At 49.9% G+C, this 20,898-nt stretch overlaps 6 protein-coding genes across 6 annotated transcripts; 2 read left to right on the top strand and 4 right to left on the bottom strand.

Annotated features, from left to right (window-relative positions):
- Nucleotides 1-116: 116 nt before the first annotated feature.
- On the bottom strand, nucleotides 117-1,615 carry LCP9604111_8632 (uncharacterized protein; the record flags this gene model as incomplete). Its single annotated transcript, XM_039076797.1, has 2 exons — nucleotides 117-1,325; nucleotides 1,391-1,615. The coding sequence occupies 2 exons, from the start codon at nucleotides 1,613-1,615 to the stop codon at nucleotides 117-119; spliced, it is 1,434 nt and encodes a 477-aa protein (XP_038925376.1).
- A 1,267-nt stretch (nucleotides 1,616-2,882) lies between these two features.
- LCP9604111_8631 (transcriptional regulator family: Homeodomain) lies at nucleotides 2,883-7,231 on the bottom strand (the record flags this gene model as incomplete). Its single annotated transcript, XM_039076796.1, has 5 exons — nucleotides 2,883-3,602; nucleotides 3,667-3,885; nucleotides 3,968-4,074; nucleotides 5,044-6,844; nucleotides 6,902-7,231. 5 exons carry the CDS (start codon nucleotides 7,229-7,231, stop codon nucleotides 2,883-2,885), a joined length of 3,177 nt encoding a protein of 1,058 aa, XP_038925375.1.
- Nucleotides 7,232-12,840: 5,609 nt separating this feature from the next.
- Nucleotides 12,841-13,773, bottom strand: LCP9604111_8630 (HAD family hydrolase; the record flags this gene model as incomplete). Its single annotated transcript, XM_039076795.1, has 4 exons — nucleotides 12,841-13,322; nucleotides 13,412-13,521; nucleotides 13,583-13,604; nucleotides 13,674-13,773. 4 exons carry the CDS (start codon nucleotides 13,771-13,773, stop codon nucleotides 12,841-12,843), a joined length of 714 nt encoding a protein of 237 aa, XP_038925374.1.
- A 406-nt stretch (nucleotides 13,774-14,179) lies between these two features.
- LCP9604111_8629 (GNL3/Grn1 family GTP-binding protein) lies at nucleotides 14,180-15,915 on the top strand (the record flags this gene model as incomplete). Its single annotated transcript, XM_039076793.1, has 3 exons — nucleotides 14,180-14,201; nucleotides 14,263-14,357; nucleotides 14,419-15,915. The coding sequence occupies 3 exons, from the start codon at nucleotides 14,180-14,182 to the stop codon at nucleotides 15,913-15,915; spliced, it is 1,614 nt and encodes a 537-aa protein (XP_038925373.1).
- Nucleotides 15,916-16,419: 504 nt separating this feature from the next.
- Nucleotides 16,420-17,484, top strand: cbfA (uncharacterized protein; the record flags this gene model as incomplete). The annotated part of the gene is made up of 3 exons (XM_039076792.1): nucleotides 16,420-16,572; nucleotides 16,693-16,826; nucleotides 16,953-17,484. The coding sequence occupies 3 exons, from the start codon at nucleotides 16,420-16,422 to the stop codon at nucleotides 17,482-17,484; spliced, it is 819 nt and encodes a 272-aa protein (XP_038925372.1).
- An 826-nt stretch (nucleotides 17,485-18,310) lies between these two features.
- On the bottom strand, nucleotides 18,311-20,066 carry LCP9604111_8627 (putative SIR2 family histone deacetylase (Hst4); the record flags this gene model as incomplete). Its single annotated transcript, XM_039076791.1, has 2 exons — nucleotides 18,311-19,671; nucleotides 19,730-20,066. The coding sequence occupies 2 exons, from the start codon at nucleotides 20,064-20,066 to the stop codon at nucleotides 18,311-18,313; spliced, it is 1,698 nt and encodes a 565-aa protein (XP_038925371.1).
- Between the last annotated feature and the right edge of the window lie 832 nt (nucleotides 20,067-20,898).

The following is a 20,898-nucleotide window of genomic DNA, read 5'->3' as shown; positions in this document are numbered from 1 at the left end:
AAGCGAGGTCTACCGGCAGTAAGCCCAGACACCAGAAACCAGAACAGCAGTTACAAATCATGATGCCCCCCCCTGTGACCTCTTTGTTCTGTAAATCCGACTCCCAATGCATCCGACTAATAGTCGATGGTGATGACTGGGGGAGTCGGGAAGTAAGAATGCGGACATGGAGGCAATCCCTGGAAACTACGGTTGTTATTCGTCATCGCCATCCAGGCTATAAGACCAATCCAGTCCTGGCCACGGGTGGACCAGAGTGCTTGTCGGACTTCCGAGAATCCACGAGTAGTGTATTGGCCGGTCATGGCGTAGCCACATCCAGAAATATGAAGCCAGTTGAGGTTAGGGGGAGGAAGCAATCGAGAAGATTGGAAAACATCAAAAACTTCAGACCAGGTACCGGCCAGGAGCTTAACATCGATCAATTCAACGCGAAGCAGCGTATTCCGAGCTTCTATGAAAATCTGATGGAGAGTCTCGGGCTTGACCTGCACACCTTCGAGCCGGAGGCTTCTAAGTTGAGAGAAACTCCCTGCTTGCAGATCGGATAGATCAAGCCAGCTATAAGCATTCAAGCTGAGGACTTGGATCCGTTTTGCATGAGAGATGAGTAGGACGAGATACGGGGTAAATTGCCCGATTAGAAACCCGGCCTCGATTAATGAGCGAGGTCGTCTCGGGGTTGCCCTGACACCAAGGCCGGTGCTGTCATTGATGATGATGTGTAGCTCTTCGATTCCGGCACAAATTTCGGCGAAGCTCTTGGAGTATGAGTACGTCGTTAAGAAACGAGCAAATTCCGCCGTAGTTGGCAGAGACAAATGAAGGCATCTCAGTCTCGGGACAGGTATAAAGCGCAAAGTATGCACAAAAGAATTTGTCAGCTTGGCAAGCATATCCGGCATGAGCAGTGCTAATGGGCTGAATGAGTCTACCAAGGGGGGTGCTTGCAACCGGAATGTTTGGACGTTCTTGAAACGACTCATCAGGAGCGGAAGAATTCCTTCTGCCAGATCCTCGATGTACTGATCATAACCCAGTCCGGGCAGCCATATTCCCAAGAGACCAAAGTGCACGTCGCGTACGTAAAGAGCGTATGGACTTTGAGAAATCATTAGGATTTTATCAAGGGGTCGAATAGTAGAGCATCCGATCATGGCCTGGATCTTTCGGAAAAGGAGAGGAGTTGCAACGAAGTTCCAGGCCCGGTTCACCAGTCTGAAAGTCGAAAGAGCCTCCTTGGTCGCCGGGCTGTCGAAGACATCCCCATAAATGAAGTCGTATTCCTCAAACGCGGGAGGACTTTCAAGTACGGCATAAAAGATCTGAGACAAGGTTAGCTGGCCGAAGAGACCTAGGCTGCATTGGCTTGGCTCAATGGGTTACTTACCATTTCCAAAATTTCAGGTGGGAGCGATGACTCTCGTCCCAGATTAGACTGTGCGTCATCACGAGGAGTCGGCGAAGGGTAGATGTCAGTAGGAGCATCACTTAGAGGCTGCTGAGTGGGCGACCCGTTTAAGGCCACCACAGCCAGTGAATCCGAGGGCGACGTGGTCAAGGTCACGGCAGACAGCTGCGACACGGGCAGGCTTTGAGCCTGAGATGGATCCATTGCTGTAATTGAACCCGAAAAGATAGGAACAATATAACAAGTGTCAGAATTCACAACAAGTGCACAATAGATGCTTCACAGAGACAAAACAAGGATTGTTTGATGGATACAAGCTTGTTATGGTAGATTGAAAGGGAAGAAAGGGAAGAAAGGTGCTGATGTACCAGCCTTGTGATGGCTGCCATCCTTTCAATTGTGGGAAACGACATCATAAACGCGCGGTGATGAGGAGATATAGTGGTGAAGTATATCAACGTCGAAAGAGTATGGGAGGTATAGTACTAGCATGATATATAGCGACTTTCGAGCGACCTAGGGCTATACCGTATGTCAAAAACTCTAAAAGATGACTAATCACGGTAAGGCGCATAGTTATGTGGAGAAAGAACCTTTGAAGCTTCCGGAGCCTCATAAAATTCCAAGCCTCTATTATACATTACTTAGACGTTACTTAGGCGTTACTTAGAAGTTGCCTAACTAGACGTTACTTACGCGTTACTTATAGGTTAGTTACTTAGACGTTGGTTGCTCAACTAGACTTTACTTACGCGTTACTTAGCCGTTACTTACGCATTACTTGCACGTTAGTTACTTGTACGTTACTTAGAAATTACTTAAACATTACTTAGCCGTTACTTATACGTTACTCACACGTTACTCATAGGTCAATAGTAAGGGGGGTAATTAAGTACCAGCTATGATCTGTTCACACTCTATAAAATCGATTGCATTAAAACATGCTCATAATGCCATTCCTATTGACCTCTGCCACAATCAAGTCTCCGTGGCGCAATTGGTTAGCGCGTCCGACTGTTAATCGGGAGGTTGGAAGTTCAAGCCTTCCCGGGGACGTTTCTTTTTGTTAAAAGTCTTTTTTTGCTTAGCATCTAACCTATCATGTTGTGTGTGATATTACACCTTTTTTTTCACCGCACAAGCGGCAGTACGAATAGAGGAGAGGGGGCGACATCTAAAATATCAACAAGAGAATAGAAAGAGATCAAAAAGATATTATTTAAGGCCCTCAAAGTAGATTGTCCGAAAGATACTATAGAGAAAGGAATCTTGAATATTACATACGGGTTTGGGTATCCTTTGTACCATCTTAAGCCTATGGACCAGATTATCGAACCACGCCGTCAACATTGGAAGGAGTCCTAAGCAGCCCGTTATTTGTAACAAATACCATCACAAATTGCTTCGCTGGTACATCGGGTCTGTACAAGCAAAACCATTAGACACACCCAACCCAGCCAAGAAAGCCACTCTAAAATCCAGTAGCCAAAGCCGTCGTAACAGGCACCGCACTGGAAGGACAAACACAAGCCGTAACCGACGTAACCGGCGGCTCCGTACAATGCGGACTCACCTCCCAAGGCACAGAGGTAGTCGACGCCTTACCGCGAACCTTCTCAGCCTTGACCAACACAGGAATAACAGCACCGGTATTCAGCTTGAAAGTCCGGTGCCCAATAACCCTCAGAATCGAGGCGATTTCACCCGAATGCGACGTGATCGACACAAACGTCTTCGACTTGGGCGAAGCGGAGAACACTTCACCTAGGACCTGGGCGCTCCTGATATCCTGCGCGCCGCTCGACTCGGCCGTCACGCCGTTCCACAGCTCGTCCTCCTCGCTGAACCCGTGCTCAATGGACCAGTGCGGGAATAGCTTGTGGATGTAGCTGCGACTGCGGCGGTGGTCGCAGGTGTGGATGCTGATCCCTTCGCGCAAGAGCTCCTTGATGGTAGGCTTGAAGGGCGCGCTGTGTCTGGGGAGGTCCAGGCCCGTGAAGGTTAGATTGGCGGTTTGCAGGGTGCGTGTCAGCGGGCTGACGTAGTATTGGTCTGGGGTGTGGATTCGTTGTTCATCGATCTCCTTTTGCCAGAACTCGTTTGCTTTGAGCGCTTGCGAGATGCCGTCGGGTGTGAGTGTGGCGTCTGCCCAGCTTGCTGTGCTGTTGCCGCTGAGCTCGGACCAGTAGCACTGAATGGAGGTGGTGAGATTGGGCCTGGTGTAACGTTAAGGTGGTTCATAGGTAGGGACTTACGTTCCACGCTGGCGTTCCGTAGTAGGTCTCGGCGGCATTGTGCCATCCTTCGCCATGTCGACCAAGGAACAGAACCTTGTACTCGACGTCCTTGGGGGAATGATCATTCAACGCAGTGACCTGGCGGTAGAAGCGTTCCCATTGGGTCAGAGATTCGTGCTTCTTGTGATTCTTGTCTGCGGGATATGAGCGGGCGATCAGGCCGAAGTTCTCCGCTGTCTGAACATGTCAGCGGACCGAATAATAAGGCGTCGACGAAGAGATTGTTTCTGCTATAATTCGCCGGTATTTGTTCACTTACATAGTCAAATGTAGAGGCATCAGTCGAAGCCTCATCTTGCAGGAAGTAGCCTGTGACCGCGGAGTAATTGATAATTGATGCCTGCGCGGCAGCTAGGCCCACAAGGGCTGTGCCGAGGGTGGATAGTCTCATCGGACGGAGATACACGGGTTTCAATTCCAACGTCCAAATATGTACACAAATTTATTCTGGCTCTTGGGATAAGATCGACAAATATGCTCCTTTTATACACAGGTACGAACCTTGAGAGACTGTAGCGCACGTGGTAGTTAAGGTTACGGTGAGTTCCAGGGGCGCTTTTCCGCGTTCCAAGGTTCCGGACACCACAACCTATGGTCTGGCGCACGTGCTGGATCCATTATTGTACGACATCAGTGTACCTTCGGAGTATATCCCAAAGTACTCGGATGAGCGAGCTACAATATAAAAAGGGCAAGACACCGATGGCTTGGCCTAATAGCCAAGCCCTGACCGTCTGCTGGTTGATCGGGTTTATTTCGGGTAAATGCCAAAATGCAAGAGATCAACCCCTTTTTGATTTGATTGAGAAATATGAGATAGTGTAGATACATAACAAGTGTATATATCGTGGAAAATATCAAAGCCAGATGCTGCCAAAGCCATATGCAAACCCAAGTTCAAATCCAATCCACAAAACCGATTCCAACAGGAATAAAAAAGAGTAGACAAAGGTAGAAGGTAAAAGAGGTCTCGAAGTTCCCGGGAGGAAGCTCGGCAGAAATTAAAAGGTCCTATCAGACACCAAAATAACAAAAACACTCCTAGGCCAATAAACAACATGCAAGGAATGCTCCAAATATGTAAAAACCCGGTGAATACACCCCAAATAAAGAGACACGAAAAGGAAAATAGTATATAGGAGACATAAAGTGACAGTGCTTCTTCGCGCACGGAGGGTTGGGTATACAACATCTCCCCGAGGGAAAGTGTAGGAAAACGAAGGTGAAGGCAGAAATTTTTGTAGTAGACCAAAAACACCAAAAGTTGTCGCGCATTGCTCATACATCCATGGTAAGGGAAAGATCAATGAACCTTCACTTAGGAAGGGTAGTTACTTGGTGTCGTGTTGTTTGCGAACGTGTAGGCTTTCGGCTTCTGCATCGATGGCAAGTGATGGCCACCATACTGGAGATCGTGCTCTGGGAATTCGTGCATCATGAATTCAGTCCGCTTCCTCTCCGCGAGCTCTGCAGAGCCTGGCATATCGGTATCTTCAATCGAATAGATCAAAGACGGAGATCCAGAGACCGATTCCATTCCAAAGGCCTGCCCGGTATGGTCGGTGGTCGCGTTATAGCCCATGGGCGAGACAGTGGTTGAATGCACCTGGAGACCAGCCGGGTACTCGGGCGAAGATATGGAAGCAGTGTCGGCCCAGCTGCGGGGTGGGATGGGAATCGAGTCACATGTGATATACTCGGGGAAGGAAGAGACGTGAGCCGGAGCTGACATAGGGGGAGCAACGTTTTGATAAGGGAAGGGAGAGTAAATATCCATTGGCGTAGCAGGAGGTGATGCCATGTTGACCTGCATGGGTTGAGAAGTAGGGAAGAAGTGGGCTGTGGAGTGGGCCGACATGCAGTAGTTGCTATCCGCGGGGGAGGCAGGCATGAAATTCTGGAGGTCTTGCGGAGTCAAGGGAGTGGGTGGAGCTAGGCTAGTGGTCGAGAGCGAGGGTCGCAGCATCTGCTCGGCCTTCTTGATAGAACCAGAATCCGCAAAAGTGAAGTTGAGTGGAGAGCGCTGGGCAGCCGATGCCTTCCTCACGCCTGCATACCGGGAGTTGAGGCTCTGAGTTGACTTGGATTGTCTCATCGAGTTGCCAGCACTGTGATTAGGCATACGAGCGGTAGGCGAGAGCGAGGACATCGAGGTCGAGTTGGCCAAGGGACGAGTTCCCGAAGTGCCAATGGCAGCGGGACGAGGGCGCTTGCGGCGTGCGGCGAGATCAAGCTCCTTGCCGGGTTCCTTCCAAATCCCGTCTGCTCGATCGACGGATTGAGACATCCCAGATTGGCCGGTACAGATTCCAATGCCCTCCAGTGAGGCAGTCAGCGCATCAGAAGACTCACGACGTGTGACGGAGATATCTGGTGCCTGCATGGACATTGGATATTGCATGTTGCTGTAGACAAGTTGTTCGTGTCGTGGGTTGCTGTCCTGAGACCACTCGTCCCTGTGAGGGGTTAGGTGGTTCGAGTAGACGTCCAAGTTCTGATGCATAGAGTGGGGGTGATTTGACATCTCTGCCATTGATTGGTGGCAAGCGGAATATGAGGTCTGCTCTGTGTTGTATCCCATATTCTCATTGTGCCCGCCAGATCCCCAGGAAGGTTCTTCCTTGATACCAGACCAACCTGAAAAGGAAGTGTTTATGTTGGCAAGGTTCCCATGATCACTAGCTGGAGTGGTCGTCTTCGGTGGTGGCATTGAGCCAGGGGACACTGTCTCTTCTTCGTCTTCTTCTTCGGGAACGGACTCATTCTTGCTCCGGGGGTTAATCCGGCGACCGAATCGATCCCGGCCAGCACAGGCAGCATTCAGCGCCCTCTGCAGAGATGCGAAAGTTGCTTCTCTTGCCGACTCGCTCTTTGTTTTGTGGTGCTTGGAACGGCTGGATGTAGAATCTGTCTTGGCATGACCGCTGGACGTGGAGGTAGGTGTTTGCTTAGGAGTAGCGGATCTCTCCGACTCCTCCTTCGCAATTGATCCTTTTCGGGATCCCGACAGTTGGTCCAAGGTCTCTGATTTCCGGCGAGCAGCCTCCTCGGCCTCGGCCTTGGCCTTCGTCATCTTTTCAAATTCCTCCTGGCGTTTCTGTTGCTTGGCCTTTGCGCGACGATTCTGAAACCAGTTCTATTCATTCGATTAGCTCTCTGTAGATCGGAAGGTTATAGCCTCTATTTCACATACTGCAACGCGAGGCAGACTCAAGTTTGTCTGAGCCGCCAATTGACGCTTAACGTTGCTGCTTGGTTTCGGATGAGCCTGGAATTGAGCCTCTAGGGTTTCAACTTGTTCCTTGGTCAACCGCGGTCGTGACAGATTTTCGGTATATTCGTCGTAGTCCATAATCGGTTGGTGGTAGTAGTCGATCATCTCCATTGGCGGGTGGTGATACATATAGCCATCCATAGGGTGCATCATCGGCGGAGGGACCATGGACGGGTCGTATGCCATGTGTTGGTCCATTGGGATACCCTGGTGACCCTGGTAGTTCCATGAGGGGTGAATATAGCTCATGATGATCGGGAGCAAAGAGTGGGCAAGTATAGGGGAGAAGAAGCCGTGGGGGCGCAAGAGAGATAGAGACGGGAATGGGGCTGCACAAGAGAGTGGCAGGTTCGAGGAACGAGGTCTATATCATGAAGTAGATTCGGGTTGGTTCAACCTCTGATGGGAACGGCAGGGACCTTGATTGTAAATGTAAAGAGTGGCAGTACGGGTAGTCCGTCAAGAAAAAGAAATGAGCAGCGGTAGCTTGTGATAATAGTCGATATTAAGGAGAGACTCGGGAATTAGGGACCCAAAAGAGTGTGTATGGAAAAAGAAAGCAAAAAAAGCAAAAAAAGTCACGTAAAGGAAAGACTGGGAAGGAAAAGGATGAAGAGAAAGAAAGATGAGGCGCTGGGAAGATCGGGGGTGACGGCTGGTAAAGCGCCGTACAGAGCTGCCGAACAGTGTGGTATGATTGGGTGGTGGGTGGGTATTGTTCAGTAACGGGGAATCAGATGAAACAGCCTTGCAAAGGTCTGTGCCTGTACTGGGTACATGAGACTTGTGTGCTATCAGTACCCGGGGGGCGGGTACCTATACTTGGATCGAGTATAGCAAATCGAAATTATATTCTCAATTATATCGAAATAAGATTTTAAATACAAATTCGAATAAATCCTGGAAAAGGAATCGCAATGAAAAGCAATTCAGATCGGGGATCGTCTGCTTCTCCAACCATCCACGAATTGAAAGCCGAATTACCACCCCCACCGTATTTCATCCTTTTTTAGCCCGTGGAGTCGCGCTACCGCCCGCTCGGTAGGGGGTGGCGGCCTGACTGCATCAGAGTCACATTTGGATTTGATTTTTTAATATCCTGGATTTTATTCTTATTCTCTACGATGTATCCTTTATCCTTTTATTTTTTTTATTTTGGTCTGTTTCCAGAATAGAGTTGGCCCATAACATAATTCCGATCCCGTCCAGACTCCCCCCTCGTGAACCTATTTCAACATGGACGTGTGACTGAAAAATAGCATAGCATACGAGGCGCCATAGAGTCCGATCTCGTATGAATCGTTGTTTCTATTCCATACCTGCCACAGCACCGGAATTACCTATAACTATGTACCTAGTGTACCTTATACTAGTAAGCTTCGGATTAAACAAAGGTGAGCCAGGGTTCAGATGCGGAGAGCCGAGTTTGGGTCGGATGCCTCCCGCGGTATTTTATAGGATTTAAAATACCGATATACGACGGGATACACCTCCTGTAAGATCTCTTCACGACTTGAGGACCACCATTTCGTGTCCCGCGAATTCCACAAACCAAAAAAACACAAACGCAAAAAATCCCAGTTCCTGCATTAGCGTCATGTCCGATCCCAGGAGGTGCCCGTCGCTGCAAAGAAAATCATGTCCACTATAGAAGAATTTAATTTGGAAAGAAACACCAGTGGATCTGCTAGTAAGTACCGAATTACGTGCGATAATGCCGTAGGAGTACAATGCTGTATGTTCATAGCCCTACGGAGTAGTTACACGTAAGACGTCGTCAAGTTGTAACTAGACATCGGTACGGAATTCCGTACCCGTGGGTGATCGGACTTGCATAACTAATCAATCTGCTTTAGGTAACAGTCACATTTCCTCCCTAAACATCCCGGTCGAGTCCTAGGCGTTCCCTCGTACCGGGGTGAATGGAGACCGGTGCTCTGGGTCAGACGATCGGGCAGGTCCCCGATACAATACGGTTGTTTGATTCGAGGATCGTCACGATCATGGAGAGCGATGATGATGATGTCTACTCTATCTACAAAGGCACATTGTATAATAGTGACTCCGTAGACTAGTGACTCCTGAAGCAACCAGGTGTCAGCTATCTGTAACTGACAGTCTCCCCCTTTCCACTAGCACCAATCCATCCTAGTGCGGGAGCATGGCAGTCAGCCAAGACAAACTAAACATCAATAGTCGACAGATCCCCCGTCGATCACTCAAGGATCTGCCGAGCTTTTTTTCTTTATCTCTTTCTTTGGATGTGGCGCCCCCTCTCTGAGCACATATCTTGTGCCCCCTGTTATTCGGCTTTTTCCAGGCTCCAACCATATTCGACGTATGTGACACCATCTTGCCTTTTCCCGGGATTCTGGTTGGAGCTGCTCTATGTTGTACAAGCGCTAAACGTCTGGAATAAGACGTTCTATGCACGCAAGTCACGAGGATTGCAGCCCCAACTTTGTCCACCCCCTTAACATGCACATGCGCCTAAAGATGATCACTGCCCGAACATCCGGTAACTGCTGGGCTGTCCTTGACGCTATGGTAACCTTTCGTCTCAACTTTGTTTCATTCTACGTTTGGTTTGGTAAGTAGGCAGTTCCATTATACGGAGGACATTGTAGATAGTACTCTACCATGGGGCATCTCAGAATCTTTCACCTCAGCTGTTCAGAACAATTGACAGTCAAACACTCGAGATCCCTGGGCGACGAATCTCAAACTATGGAGTCGAGAGATCCCCGAACGCCTGTCCTCCTACCGTATAGCGAACCCGAACTATGACCTCGTCGACACATGGATAGTAGCACCAGAGAATAAGGCAACAATGAACCGGCCTAGCGGAACCTCTGCTCTAGCTGTAAGCCACAAGAGCACCCCTCCTCGATTTAGTGATCTACCTTTTGACTGCTCTATCTGGTAGCATGATCTGACCCAAAATACCCCAACGCTATAGTGATCCTAGGTTGATCATGCTCGGTCAGCCAGTCATAGATTAGAAGACTATGGTGGAGTGATTGACACCGAGGTATCGCTCCGGAGAAAAATCCAGAGCAAAGACCTTGTTTGAGACGGTACTAGCAGCTCCACGGAGTGGGTAGATCATACGAGAGTATCCGTACACAACGTGGCTTTTCGATCCCCTCAAACTTTGTATCGATACCTGGCTATGGCTCTTCAGCAGTAATTCTGCGATGGACGTGCTTGTGACGATGTAGAAACTTATAAATCGGGTTCCCGTCCACGCTTCTGTGCATGAAGGCGCGTATCGGCGCACATCACACCCGATGATACTCCCGACAGCTTCACGACCCCTTCCTTTGGGCGATTGTGCTCACTTTCGCCTTGGCACATCATGCCCCACCAACCCACTCACGAAATGGTCTCATGGTCCGAGTTCATGGGGAGTACACTACATCATAGACGAATCCGAGCAGCGTAGAGATGGACCAGTTTGATATTACTCTAGCCTGGCCGAGAGGCCCCGATCTCTGATGTTCTCTACGCCTTTAATGCAGTAACATATGGAGTACGGAGTTCCAAGTACTCCGTATAACAAGCCCCATTCTCGTACTTGAGTACATATTTAGGCTATTTCAGCAATGTTGCACAGAGATCGACTTCGTAGTAAAAGTTCGGGGGATCTACCATGACGACCTCGGGACCCCTGGATCGATCCGTAACGTATTTCCAAGTTCCCGCACGGATCCCCTCCCATCACCGAAATCACAATCTCAAATATCGGGCTTGCAACAACAACCACACACTGCCCGAGTGTGCAAAATTGAAGACAATGGGACACAATTCTCCGGGAAAAATTGATGTGATCGACAGTGGGATAGCAAAATGAAATATTCCTCGGTCTCAAACCTTCATAGATTGACGGTCAATTGGGGCCGAGGTCGGACCGTCCTCCACCCTCCGATTATGATATCAAACCCCTATCCATGGCGGCGCATGGCTTAGTGCTTTTCTCGACTCGTCAACCACGATATTTTAGGGGCTCGGAGTATTTCGGTTGCCAGAAGCCAGGTGGCTCAGCCGTGCAGATCTGTCAATGTGATAGATCCGTCCTCGAGAATCCCTTGTGGCGCTGACCAAATGCCTGTGGCGGTGCGCAACTATATCGAGCGCCCTGCATAACTATAACCTTGGCATTATGTATTTGTCAGTTTCGGGGGACCAGTGCTCGAGCTCGCAGAATAAGCAGAATAATCTACAAAAACTAGCCACAAGAGGAACGGTCTGCACCATGATTGGACACGCCCCCCAACCCGGTGCATCCCAAGGCTATAGTCCAGATCTGAATTAGGACAAATCTGCTGTATGTGATGAGATTGCATGCCCCTCATGCGTCATCACACATCCTCATACAGAGTTCAATGTAATAGGGTCATGGACAAGGAATCCCTCAAATTTAGAGCGAGACTGCTCTCCCATATCGCCTTTCTTGGTTCGGTTAATTGTGATGATATCCAGGTCTGCATTCGAACATCACCTCTTCCCGACCCATGAGCGGAATGACCTAGGCCCCTTGCATGCTGTTCTCACCGGCCGAGTGGGCTTCCTCGACACCATTGGAGAGAGTTGGCTCTCGCTCCAAGCTCCCCCAGTCAGGTAGGATGTGTCCACCCCAGAACCAATTGGCCCACCAATGGCATTCACACAATGATTTTGTTCCAAAGTTGCCGGGAGGAAAAGCAGTCATATCCTCGTGAGCATCTAATCCTTTCCCCGAAAGAGCTAGGTGCAGCTGCTGAACCCTCTATGGCTGCAGCCAGAACGCCCAGCTCCAATAAAAGCAGATCTGGTATTGTTTTCCCAATCCTGAAGTCATTCCCCTCGGGGATGCACTTCCGCGCTCATGGCCTGGTTCCACATCCATCGAGGGCTCAAGCGTACATGAACGGTAGTTTGCGGCTCGCCCTGCCTGATTGATTGGATCAGACGGGAGTAGCAGGTACATTTGCATGCTGCAACGCCCTGCTGAAGAAATCCGGCTTCGAGCTGCAAGGATTGCGTAGCTGCATAACCACGAAAGGTGTCCGCCACGCCATGGTAGTCTAGGGCGTCCAGTTACCATGTCAACAGCTATACGGTTTGATCCTTGCCGGTCGAATCATCTAGACTAGCCGCCATCCTTGTTATGAGACATGTCTGCTGTCATTAAATGCGTCCGTACTTATTGCAACGGCGATAGCACCGCTGATTCGTGTGCGAGGCTAGAGTGAGCTCCATACCTGCTTCTAACTACCTACACATGGTGGGTTGTATGTGGAACTCGTGCATAGTACATTCTATCTTGCATTTGCACCTTGCCTGGCCCGATTACATCCCCGGCCGGGGAACCACCTGAGCTACTTCGGGACCTCTTATCTTTGTACCGTTTCGGGATATGTAGAGCCTAGTTCTTGTGGTCGGGGAGCATTCGGTCCTACTCAAAAGCCCAATTGGCCAGTTACATGGTCTGAGACAGCAGCTGGAATCCGGGTTGCCTCTCTAGTATAGGTATCGTTTTTCAACACCACCAACTGTGATCCTCGTTTTTCAGAAGAATACGAACAAATTGTGGTCATTTGCTAGTGTATAAGTCCTCTAGCAAGACAAAACTGACTGCTGCGCTAATAAGACAAATCTTGGTTTGATAAAAAAAGTCTAGAAAATTTGAATATATATCTAACAATCCAACGTGTATGTAGTGCACGTTAATTCTATAAAAAGTCATGACATCTTTACCATGAGACGCCTAGGCTGTGCATCCAACCCCAAAGAAACTCGTCACGCAGCTGTGGATGAAAGAGCACATCCCTGCCCATGCAGCAGCGAATCGGCGCAACTGAGATGGCAACAACCACCTATTGATACGCATTCTTGATCTCGATCTGCACCTGGCCATCAACAACCCCCTTGACCGAAATGCTCCTCAAATCCTCCACAATCCAATCTGCGCCAGCCTCCTGGAGCTGCTCCAGCGAATGCGTCGTCTTCAACGCAATCACTTTGAACCCTGCAGCCTTACCAGCCAGGATACCAGACGGTGCATCCTCAAGTACGACAATAGATGTTGAATGTTCGATCTCAAGCTGCTCCCGACCTAGCAGGTAGCAGCGTGGGTCCGGCTTGCCGAGCGGCACATCCATTGCTGTCACCAGGTTCTTGGGGTGCGGGAGGCCGAGCACTTCCAGCCAGCCGTGGACTAGAGGGCGCGTGCCAGATGTTACAACACCCCATCTTGCGCCGGAGGTCTCGAGGGCTGCTAGGAGGTCGCGGCCACCAGGGATCTCGACGGCGTCGGAGCCATATTCCTTCGGGATGCGGCCTTCGACTTCATTGATATCTGTGGCGAGGAAATATTGTCAGTTTATATCCTTTGCTTATATCGGAAGATAGCGATCGGTTTGGGGGTTTAGAATCCAATATACGTACAGTCCCAGTTGGCCTTGGTTGGGTCGTATATACCCATTACGTCGATGCTGCGGCGGCCATGCGAGGTCGCGAGGATAATCTTGGGGTCGACGCCGAGATCGTTGCCAAATCTGAAGCGGAATTCATGTTAGATAGTTTGCGCGGCGGTCATGTTGGGTGTTTATGACTCACTTGTGCCAGTGCTTCACAATGGCTATTCAGTACCGGATAATCAGTATTGGTTCCAATTGATCTTAGGAGGACTTGAATAGGGATCGAATACCATCAGTCGAGTCCACAATTGTGCCATCGAAGTCAGAAAGAAGACCATCGAATGTGTGGACTTGCGCAGGCGCAGAGAACGTTCCTGTTGCTGAGGACATGGTGGGGGATGCGGGGAGACTTGAATGCGCGCGGAGTCAATAGTGAGTAGAAAGAGAAGCCGATTTTGTGAAAAACAAGAAGCAGCCTGTTGATAATTTTGTGTTAAATATCAACAGTAAGAGGAACCAGAATTCCAAGGGAGGATAATGGAGGATAAGGTGTCATCAAATAATATATTTCTTGCTTATCCCCGATGCCTCCACTGAGTCGGGTATGTACCTAATTTAGCAACTGTCCCGCATGCTTAGTCATCGTCATTTGAAAATTATCGGAGATCGGCCCAACTAATAATCCGCTTATCGGCTGGGAAATCTTGGCACTCAACTTTTTCTACTCCCGTTACGGACAGACTTTGAGGGTTTGCTGTGCACTTTTCTTTGCGATCAACAAATACGTGCATTGAAAATGGTTACTAAGAGCGGCTTTGGTATGATACTCTTTCACCTCTCGCTCATGCGGTTCTGAGGCGCAATTCTAACGGTCTACAGGCAAGACTTCCAAGCGGGTTCCCGTCCGCCTGAGGCATAAGATTGAAAAGTCTGCTGTTCAGAAGGCGAGAAAGCAAAAGAAGCTCGCAAAGAAGGTACTACAGACAATATCCGCGTGATGGTTCTGATCGAAGTTTCTGACTATGTTCTTTGCAGAACCCTGAATGGCGGTCAAAACTTAAGAAGGACCCCGGCATTCCTAATCTCTTCCCCGGCAAGGACAAGCTTCTCCATGACATTGAAGAGCGAAAGCGCATGAAGGCCGAGGAGCAAAAACGTATTCGAGAGGCAGCACAAACCCGCAAGACTGAAGACCTGCCCGCGACTGGCACCGCGGCTGTCGACATCGATGAGAACGATATTATGGATGATGATATGGATGCCGAGGGCAATGATTCGAACCCTATGGCTGCTCTTCTCGCCTCAGCACGCGCCCGTGCCGTAGAATACGAGGACAACCAAAGCGACGACGAAGACATGGAGGAAGATGAAGACGAGGACGAGGATGAGATGGATGAAGACCTCGAGGAGGGCGCAACTATTGACGAATCTGCCCCGCCATTGGTCAACTCAAAGTCTTACTCAAAGGAGAGCTCAAGACGCCAATTCGACAAGGTATTCAAGCAGGTCACTGACAACGCCGATGTCGTGCTATACGTGCTCGATGCCCGCGACCCGGAGGGTACCCGCTCTAAGGATATTGAGCGCGAGATCATGATGGCGGACGGTGGTAACAAGCGATTGATTCTCATTTTGAACAAGATCGATCTGGTTCCGCCGCCGGTGCTCAAGGCTTGGTTGCTTCACCTGCGCCGCTCCTTCCCCACTCTCCCCCTTAAGGCATCCAGCGGCACCACTTCCAACGCACACACCTTCGACCACAAGCAGTTGACAATCAAGGGTACTTCGGATACACTCTTCCGTGCCCTCAAGTCATACGCCGGCGCCAAGCAGTTGAAGCGAGCCATCTCCGTCGGTGTCATTGGATACCCTAATGTCGGCAAGTCGTCCGTCATCAACGCACTCACCGCACGTCTGAACAAGGGCTCAAGCAACGCATGCCCCACAGGCGCCGAGGCTGGTGTCACCACTAGCCTGCGCCAGGTCAAGCTGGACAGCAGACTCAAGCTGATTGACTCGCCCGGAATCGTCTTCCCCAGCTCCGACAAGTCTAGCAAGAAGAACAAGAAGCAAGAGGATCAGGCGCGTTTGATTCTCCTCAACGCTGTCCCGCCCAAGCAGATCGAGGATCCCATTCCCGCAGTCAACCTCTTGATGAAGCGTTTATCCTCATCGGAGAACCTTCTCGCTAAGATGCTCGAGTTGTACGGCATCACCGCCCTCTTCCCTGGCAATGGCGATAAAACCACCGACTTCTTGGTCCAAGTGGCACGCAAGCGCGGCCGTCTCGGAAAGCACGGTATCCCCAACATCGAGAGCGCTGCCATGACCGTTATCAACGACTGGAGAGATGGCCGCATTCAAGGCTGGGCCACTGCACCCGTGCTGCCTGTGGTTTCGGCAGATGCTCCTGCTGGCGATATCGAGCCTGGTGTTGACACCACAAAGGTTGTCACCGAGTGGGCCAAGGAGTTCAGCATCGAGGGTCTCTGGGGCAATGGAAAAGGTGATGACGATGAGATGGTCGAGTAAGGGCCGCTCTTCCTGCTCGTGTTATGAACTCATTATCTATTTGATTCTATCTTTCTGGATACCAAAAAGTGGGCGTTTTATGTTGGCATTCCATCCTTCCCTAGGCTTGATCTCAATTTCAATGGTATAAAAACATCAGTAAAATCAATTCCTTGCAAATAAACCCCACCAAAACTGTAGATTGTAATAAATATTATTGTAGAAGTGAATATAGAAATATAAATAATGTCGAAGTAGAGTAGACATCACCGCCAAGCCCCCCACACTCGCGCATCGAGAAATCTAACGCGTTGGCGCGTCTTCCTTGCAACCCTCGAACGTTATCTCTTCAAAGCCTATAGTTAACTGCCGCCCAAAGTTAGACACAACCCTCAAGACCTTCACAGAGAAACAATCAGGCCTTGATTCGATTCAATATCCAAGGGGGGCCCAGATCGTCAACCCCCCGATCCCTTGAACCAACCGCCACGAAGGCACCTACCTACCTGCTTCAAACATACAAAAATGCCACCCCGCAAATCCACGTCCTCAGTGACGCCCGCTGATCCTGATGATTCCCTGCTCCAGCACTCGTCTCCAGTGGCGCACACCGACAAGCCCGTCTTTGCGACGGAGCAGCAGTTGAAGGCTCGGGCTGAGGCGGGCGCAAGTGTCGAGGTAAGACAACATGAACATGCATTGCGTATTAAAGGATGTCACCATACCCATGGGCTCTTCATATACGCATGGGCAGGGGAGGAACCAGACCAGGCTAACGCTATCTCCGGTAATCCATAGGACTATCTCCTACCACGCTCACTGACGATTCGTCTCGCCAAGTCGGTTCTCCCGCCGAATACGACGATCCAGAAGGACGCTGTATTGGCTATGCAGAAGGCTGCTACGGTGTTTGTTTCTTATCTGTCTTCACAGTATGTTTCACCCTTACCCCGCTGCCATTGGCGTGCTTCCAGTCCCAAATATGTTGGATGGTAAAGCACGATTTGCTCTACTCTATCCCATGGTATGATATGTCGAACTAACCCTCGCTTTCCTAGCGCCAACGATGCAACCCTCAAACGCACCATTGCCCCATCAGACGTCTTCAACGCCCTCTCCGAGCTGGAACTCGACTCTTTCCGCGGCAGGCTCGAACAGGAACTGGAGGCATATATGGAAATAAAAGCCGGGAAGCGCAAGCCAAAGAAGGCAGATGAGAATGGCTCCACGGAGGATGCGTTAGGCGAAGGCGCGACCCAGGCCGATGCTGATGTCGATATGCTTGATAACCCCGCGAAAAGGGTGAAGCGGGGCGTGAGTGTGGAGAAAGCTGTTGGTCCGACTGCTGGAGATGATGGAGATGAGACTCAAGAGGAAGATGTTGAAGAGGAAGAGGAAGAAGAGGATGAGACTGAGGAGGAGGAAGAGGAGGAAGATCGCACGCCGCGTGAGGATAACCTTGAGCATGTGGAGGATTTGGACCGTGAGCCTGGTGCGAGGAGGGGGCCTTATGATCCTGATGCCGAGGAGACGGATGAAGATGAGGATGGGCCTGGTAGTCAGTTACGGGATGATCTTGGGTTGGGCTAACTATCCAGGCCATGTCTATGTGAATGAGCCAAAGACAACTCACTCTGGACGGCATTGGGAGAGACTGACTGGCAAATGAAAAGGATGTTTTCTGCTGTACTATACACATAATGACGAATGGATTTTATGCTGCACTCTGTTGATATCTACTTGGATACAGTCGAAGATGGTAAACTTTGATGAAGTCCAGAATATAGTATAACAATCCTCGACATGTCACGTACATTACAGTTGCGCAGCCAGGAGTTGATGTTTATATCAACCCCCAATGCCCTACTACACTAAAGATTACAGACACAAAACAAAGGAAAAGAAACCATCTTGTTTCCTAGTAGAACAAGGAAAGAGTATTAAACAAGACAGCACCTGACAAAATGTGTAGGTGGAACTCAAGTAGAGATCTCATTTAGATAATCCAACATGAAACACCCATGCAGATTGGCATGAGCGAAGGTAAGAATAAGGAAAAAGAAATAGAACAAGGAAACCCCATCACGCTGGAACAAGCCAGCTTCGTCCCAAAAACGCCCGAGCCAACCCATGCGAGAAACCGTGGTCTATCAATTGGTATCTTTCGAAAAGAGGACAGCAGCAATCATCAACCTAAAGCAAACGCAGGTGATGCAAGTAGGAATACAGTCCACGAAGAGAAGTATGTAAACATAAGTGAAGAAACGGAAATCCCAGAAGGGGATAAGGGGAAGGCACCGGAAAGACAATGAAGGGAAATAACACCAAGGACGCCATTCGGTAACCATGCATCATGTCATGAACTTGCAGCCAACATAGAATAGAAGATCAGTACAGGATCTAGAACATAGAATAGTCAAGAGGAAGCCACTGGCCGAGGAAGAGACTCTGTATCGAGCATGTCTGCCTTCTCGGGCTGCTCTGTTGTTGGCAGAGGACCGTTGTTCCTCGAGGCGCCCGCTGAGACCGGTTGCATAGGTTTGCCGTCGGCCTTTGCAACGAGCTTGCCAGCATATTGAGAGGTTTTGGTAACACGGCCGAACGAGGCGATTTTCTTGACCGGAACGGCGGGTATGGCACTCTTTTTCGAGGCGGCGGCTGTTGCGGCCTTTTTGGGTCGAGGATTGGGGGCGGGCTTGGTGATGAACTTGGAGGTAGGCTTGCGAGCAGCAGGCTTTTCTTTCTTGATAATATCTTTGATGGACCGGCCACTGCTTGCTGGGTTTTGGATCTTGATTTTCGAAGCTTTGGTGACTGGCTTTTTCGTGGGCTTCTCGTCGTGGCTGGAAGAAGGCGTGGCGAGACCAGTGTCTGCACGAGGTCTCTTTTTCGGTGTGACTACGACAGAAATGCCCGTGGAATTTGAGGGACGAAGAATGGGCTCGGGCGTGGATTCGTACACGTATGGGGTAGTGTCCTCTGACTCCCATGACTTGAGGTTAACTTCATGTGCAACTTCATCACATGACCCCTTGACGATCAAGTCAAAGCAGTTATCGAATTCTTTGCCGCTTGGTGGTTCGTTGTTGATGAACATCGTGACACCATCCTTGCGACTGCGGATCATCGTGCACAAGCTCTTGACGAGTCGACGGACTCCGGGAATCTTCAAGCTGGTCCCGGCGACAATTAGGACACGAGGACGGGACTTGATATCGGCGTTCATCACGGAGGTGATTGCCTCTTCGTCAGGATTGTGCTCATTGTAGAGCACGATGCGCGGGCGCATGCGGCCAATTCCGTGGCTTCGGTGACCGCCGATTTGGCGGGCTTCGTCGGTCTCAATACATTCTGTGCAAGCGGGCGGGTCGGCTTTCATGAACATGTCGGGGTTGAAGTTGTCGAGGTAGCAACACTTCTGGCATACCATCTTCTCAATACTGCCGTGCAGTTGAATAGTGACTGGCCAACTGCCCTTGACGTTAAGTGGGACCTCAGTCGCCAGTGGCTGCATAGAGGTTTCAATCCCATCGATATTTTGGGTGTAAAGTCGCTTCAGGCGAGACTCGATACCTAATCGGGCAAGCATTTGGTGGAAGGCGGTGGGCTTAATATTAGCAACCTCCGCCGACAGCGACCGGACCATTTCGTGGAAGGGCGCCGTCAATGCGTCATCCTGGTAGACGGCAGCATCGAAAAGAAGCTTGCCGGAAGCTTTTAGATTGTGCTTTTTCTGCAATGATTTGAAGAGCCCATCTGTGGAGCGGAAGTCCGGAACTATCAGAGTTATGAGTGTCGGCTCAAACATGGCAGAATCCTTAGAGCAGAAACTTACTACCCGCGGCCGTGGAAATTCCAGCGCCAGCGATGACGACAATGTCTTTTTGATGACGCAGAGTTTGAACTAGCAAATAGTGTTGGGCATTTTGTTCATAGAGAGGTTCAGATAGATCGAGATATTGAGTAGTTCGTTCCTTTGGTAGGGGGTTTCGTCTCCTCTTTGCGGGACGGGCTTGGCGCGCAGAACCCTCAGCAGACTCAGCTCCCACTTGGGATGAAGGCGTTGGGTACCGCTCTGCTGGCTCGGGTGATGACTGCGCTGCTAATGTTGGTGATGACGGCACGGAGCTCAACTCCGAATCGGATGAGAAATCCAAATTGAGATCCCCCATGGCTGCGTGGGAGTTGCGAATGGGTTGAAAGGTGTCACGGCGTAGGAGAATGTTCACCCCCAGGGGGAATCGGGGCGAAAAGGACCGAGTGGTACCTCCAAATTGCTCACAGACCGTAGAAAACCTCGAAAAGAGGAATCATGAATGTATGCGGAATAAAGATCAATCAAGAATCAATGACGCGTAAGACCTCGAGATAGATAGAAGAGAGGGTAGAAAAGAGTAGGAATAGTTGTAGGTCGAAAGTTGTAGCTCTGAAGGAAGTTGACGATGAGGTCAGCGTTAGGGGGGGGGGAACATTAATGAAACTCGTGCGCTTCAGGGCTCTATGGGCCGGAGAAAAACAGAATAGAAAAAAGAGCGGGCCACAGATAAAAAAACAGTCTTTGTTTTGGCCGAATGGATTTAGGAATGTTGAGCTGAGGAGCAAATTGATTTGAGCGAACCGAACCGGGAAGGGCGGGACTCGACGTTATTTTGATGCGAACGGCTGTGGGTTTAAGACTTCAAGGTTGCTACGCTGTATACTTCGGAAATCCAGAGGGAATTACTCCGTAGTCCAGCGCGAGAGAGTCTTTGATGCCCCGATGCCATTGAAGCCCCGTTGATCGTACTTTGTAGGGGGTTTATAGTAGTCAATTGCGCTTTCACGCCCTAATCCGGCGCTTGATACTTCCGATTGTGCTTCTCCGATTATTCTCTTATTTTTGGCTATTTTCTTTCTATTTTTCCTGCCACTCTTTTTCTGTTTTCCATGTTTTGACAGTTCAAGGGACCGGCAGTGATTCGCTCTGCTAAATAGTGGGTCACCTGATATTCCCCCTGATTGGTC

This window comes from Penicillium roqueforti, assembly GCF_015533775.1.
Source record: "Penicillium roqueforti strain LCP96 04111 chromosome Unknown scaffold_35, whole genome shotgun sequence".
Taxonomy (NCBI): Eukaryota; Fungi; Ascomycota; class Eurotiomycetes; order Eurotiales; family Aspergillaceae; genus Penicillium; species Penicillium roqueforti.
This window is presented reverse-complemented; position numbering and strand designations above follow the sequence as displayed.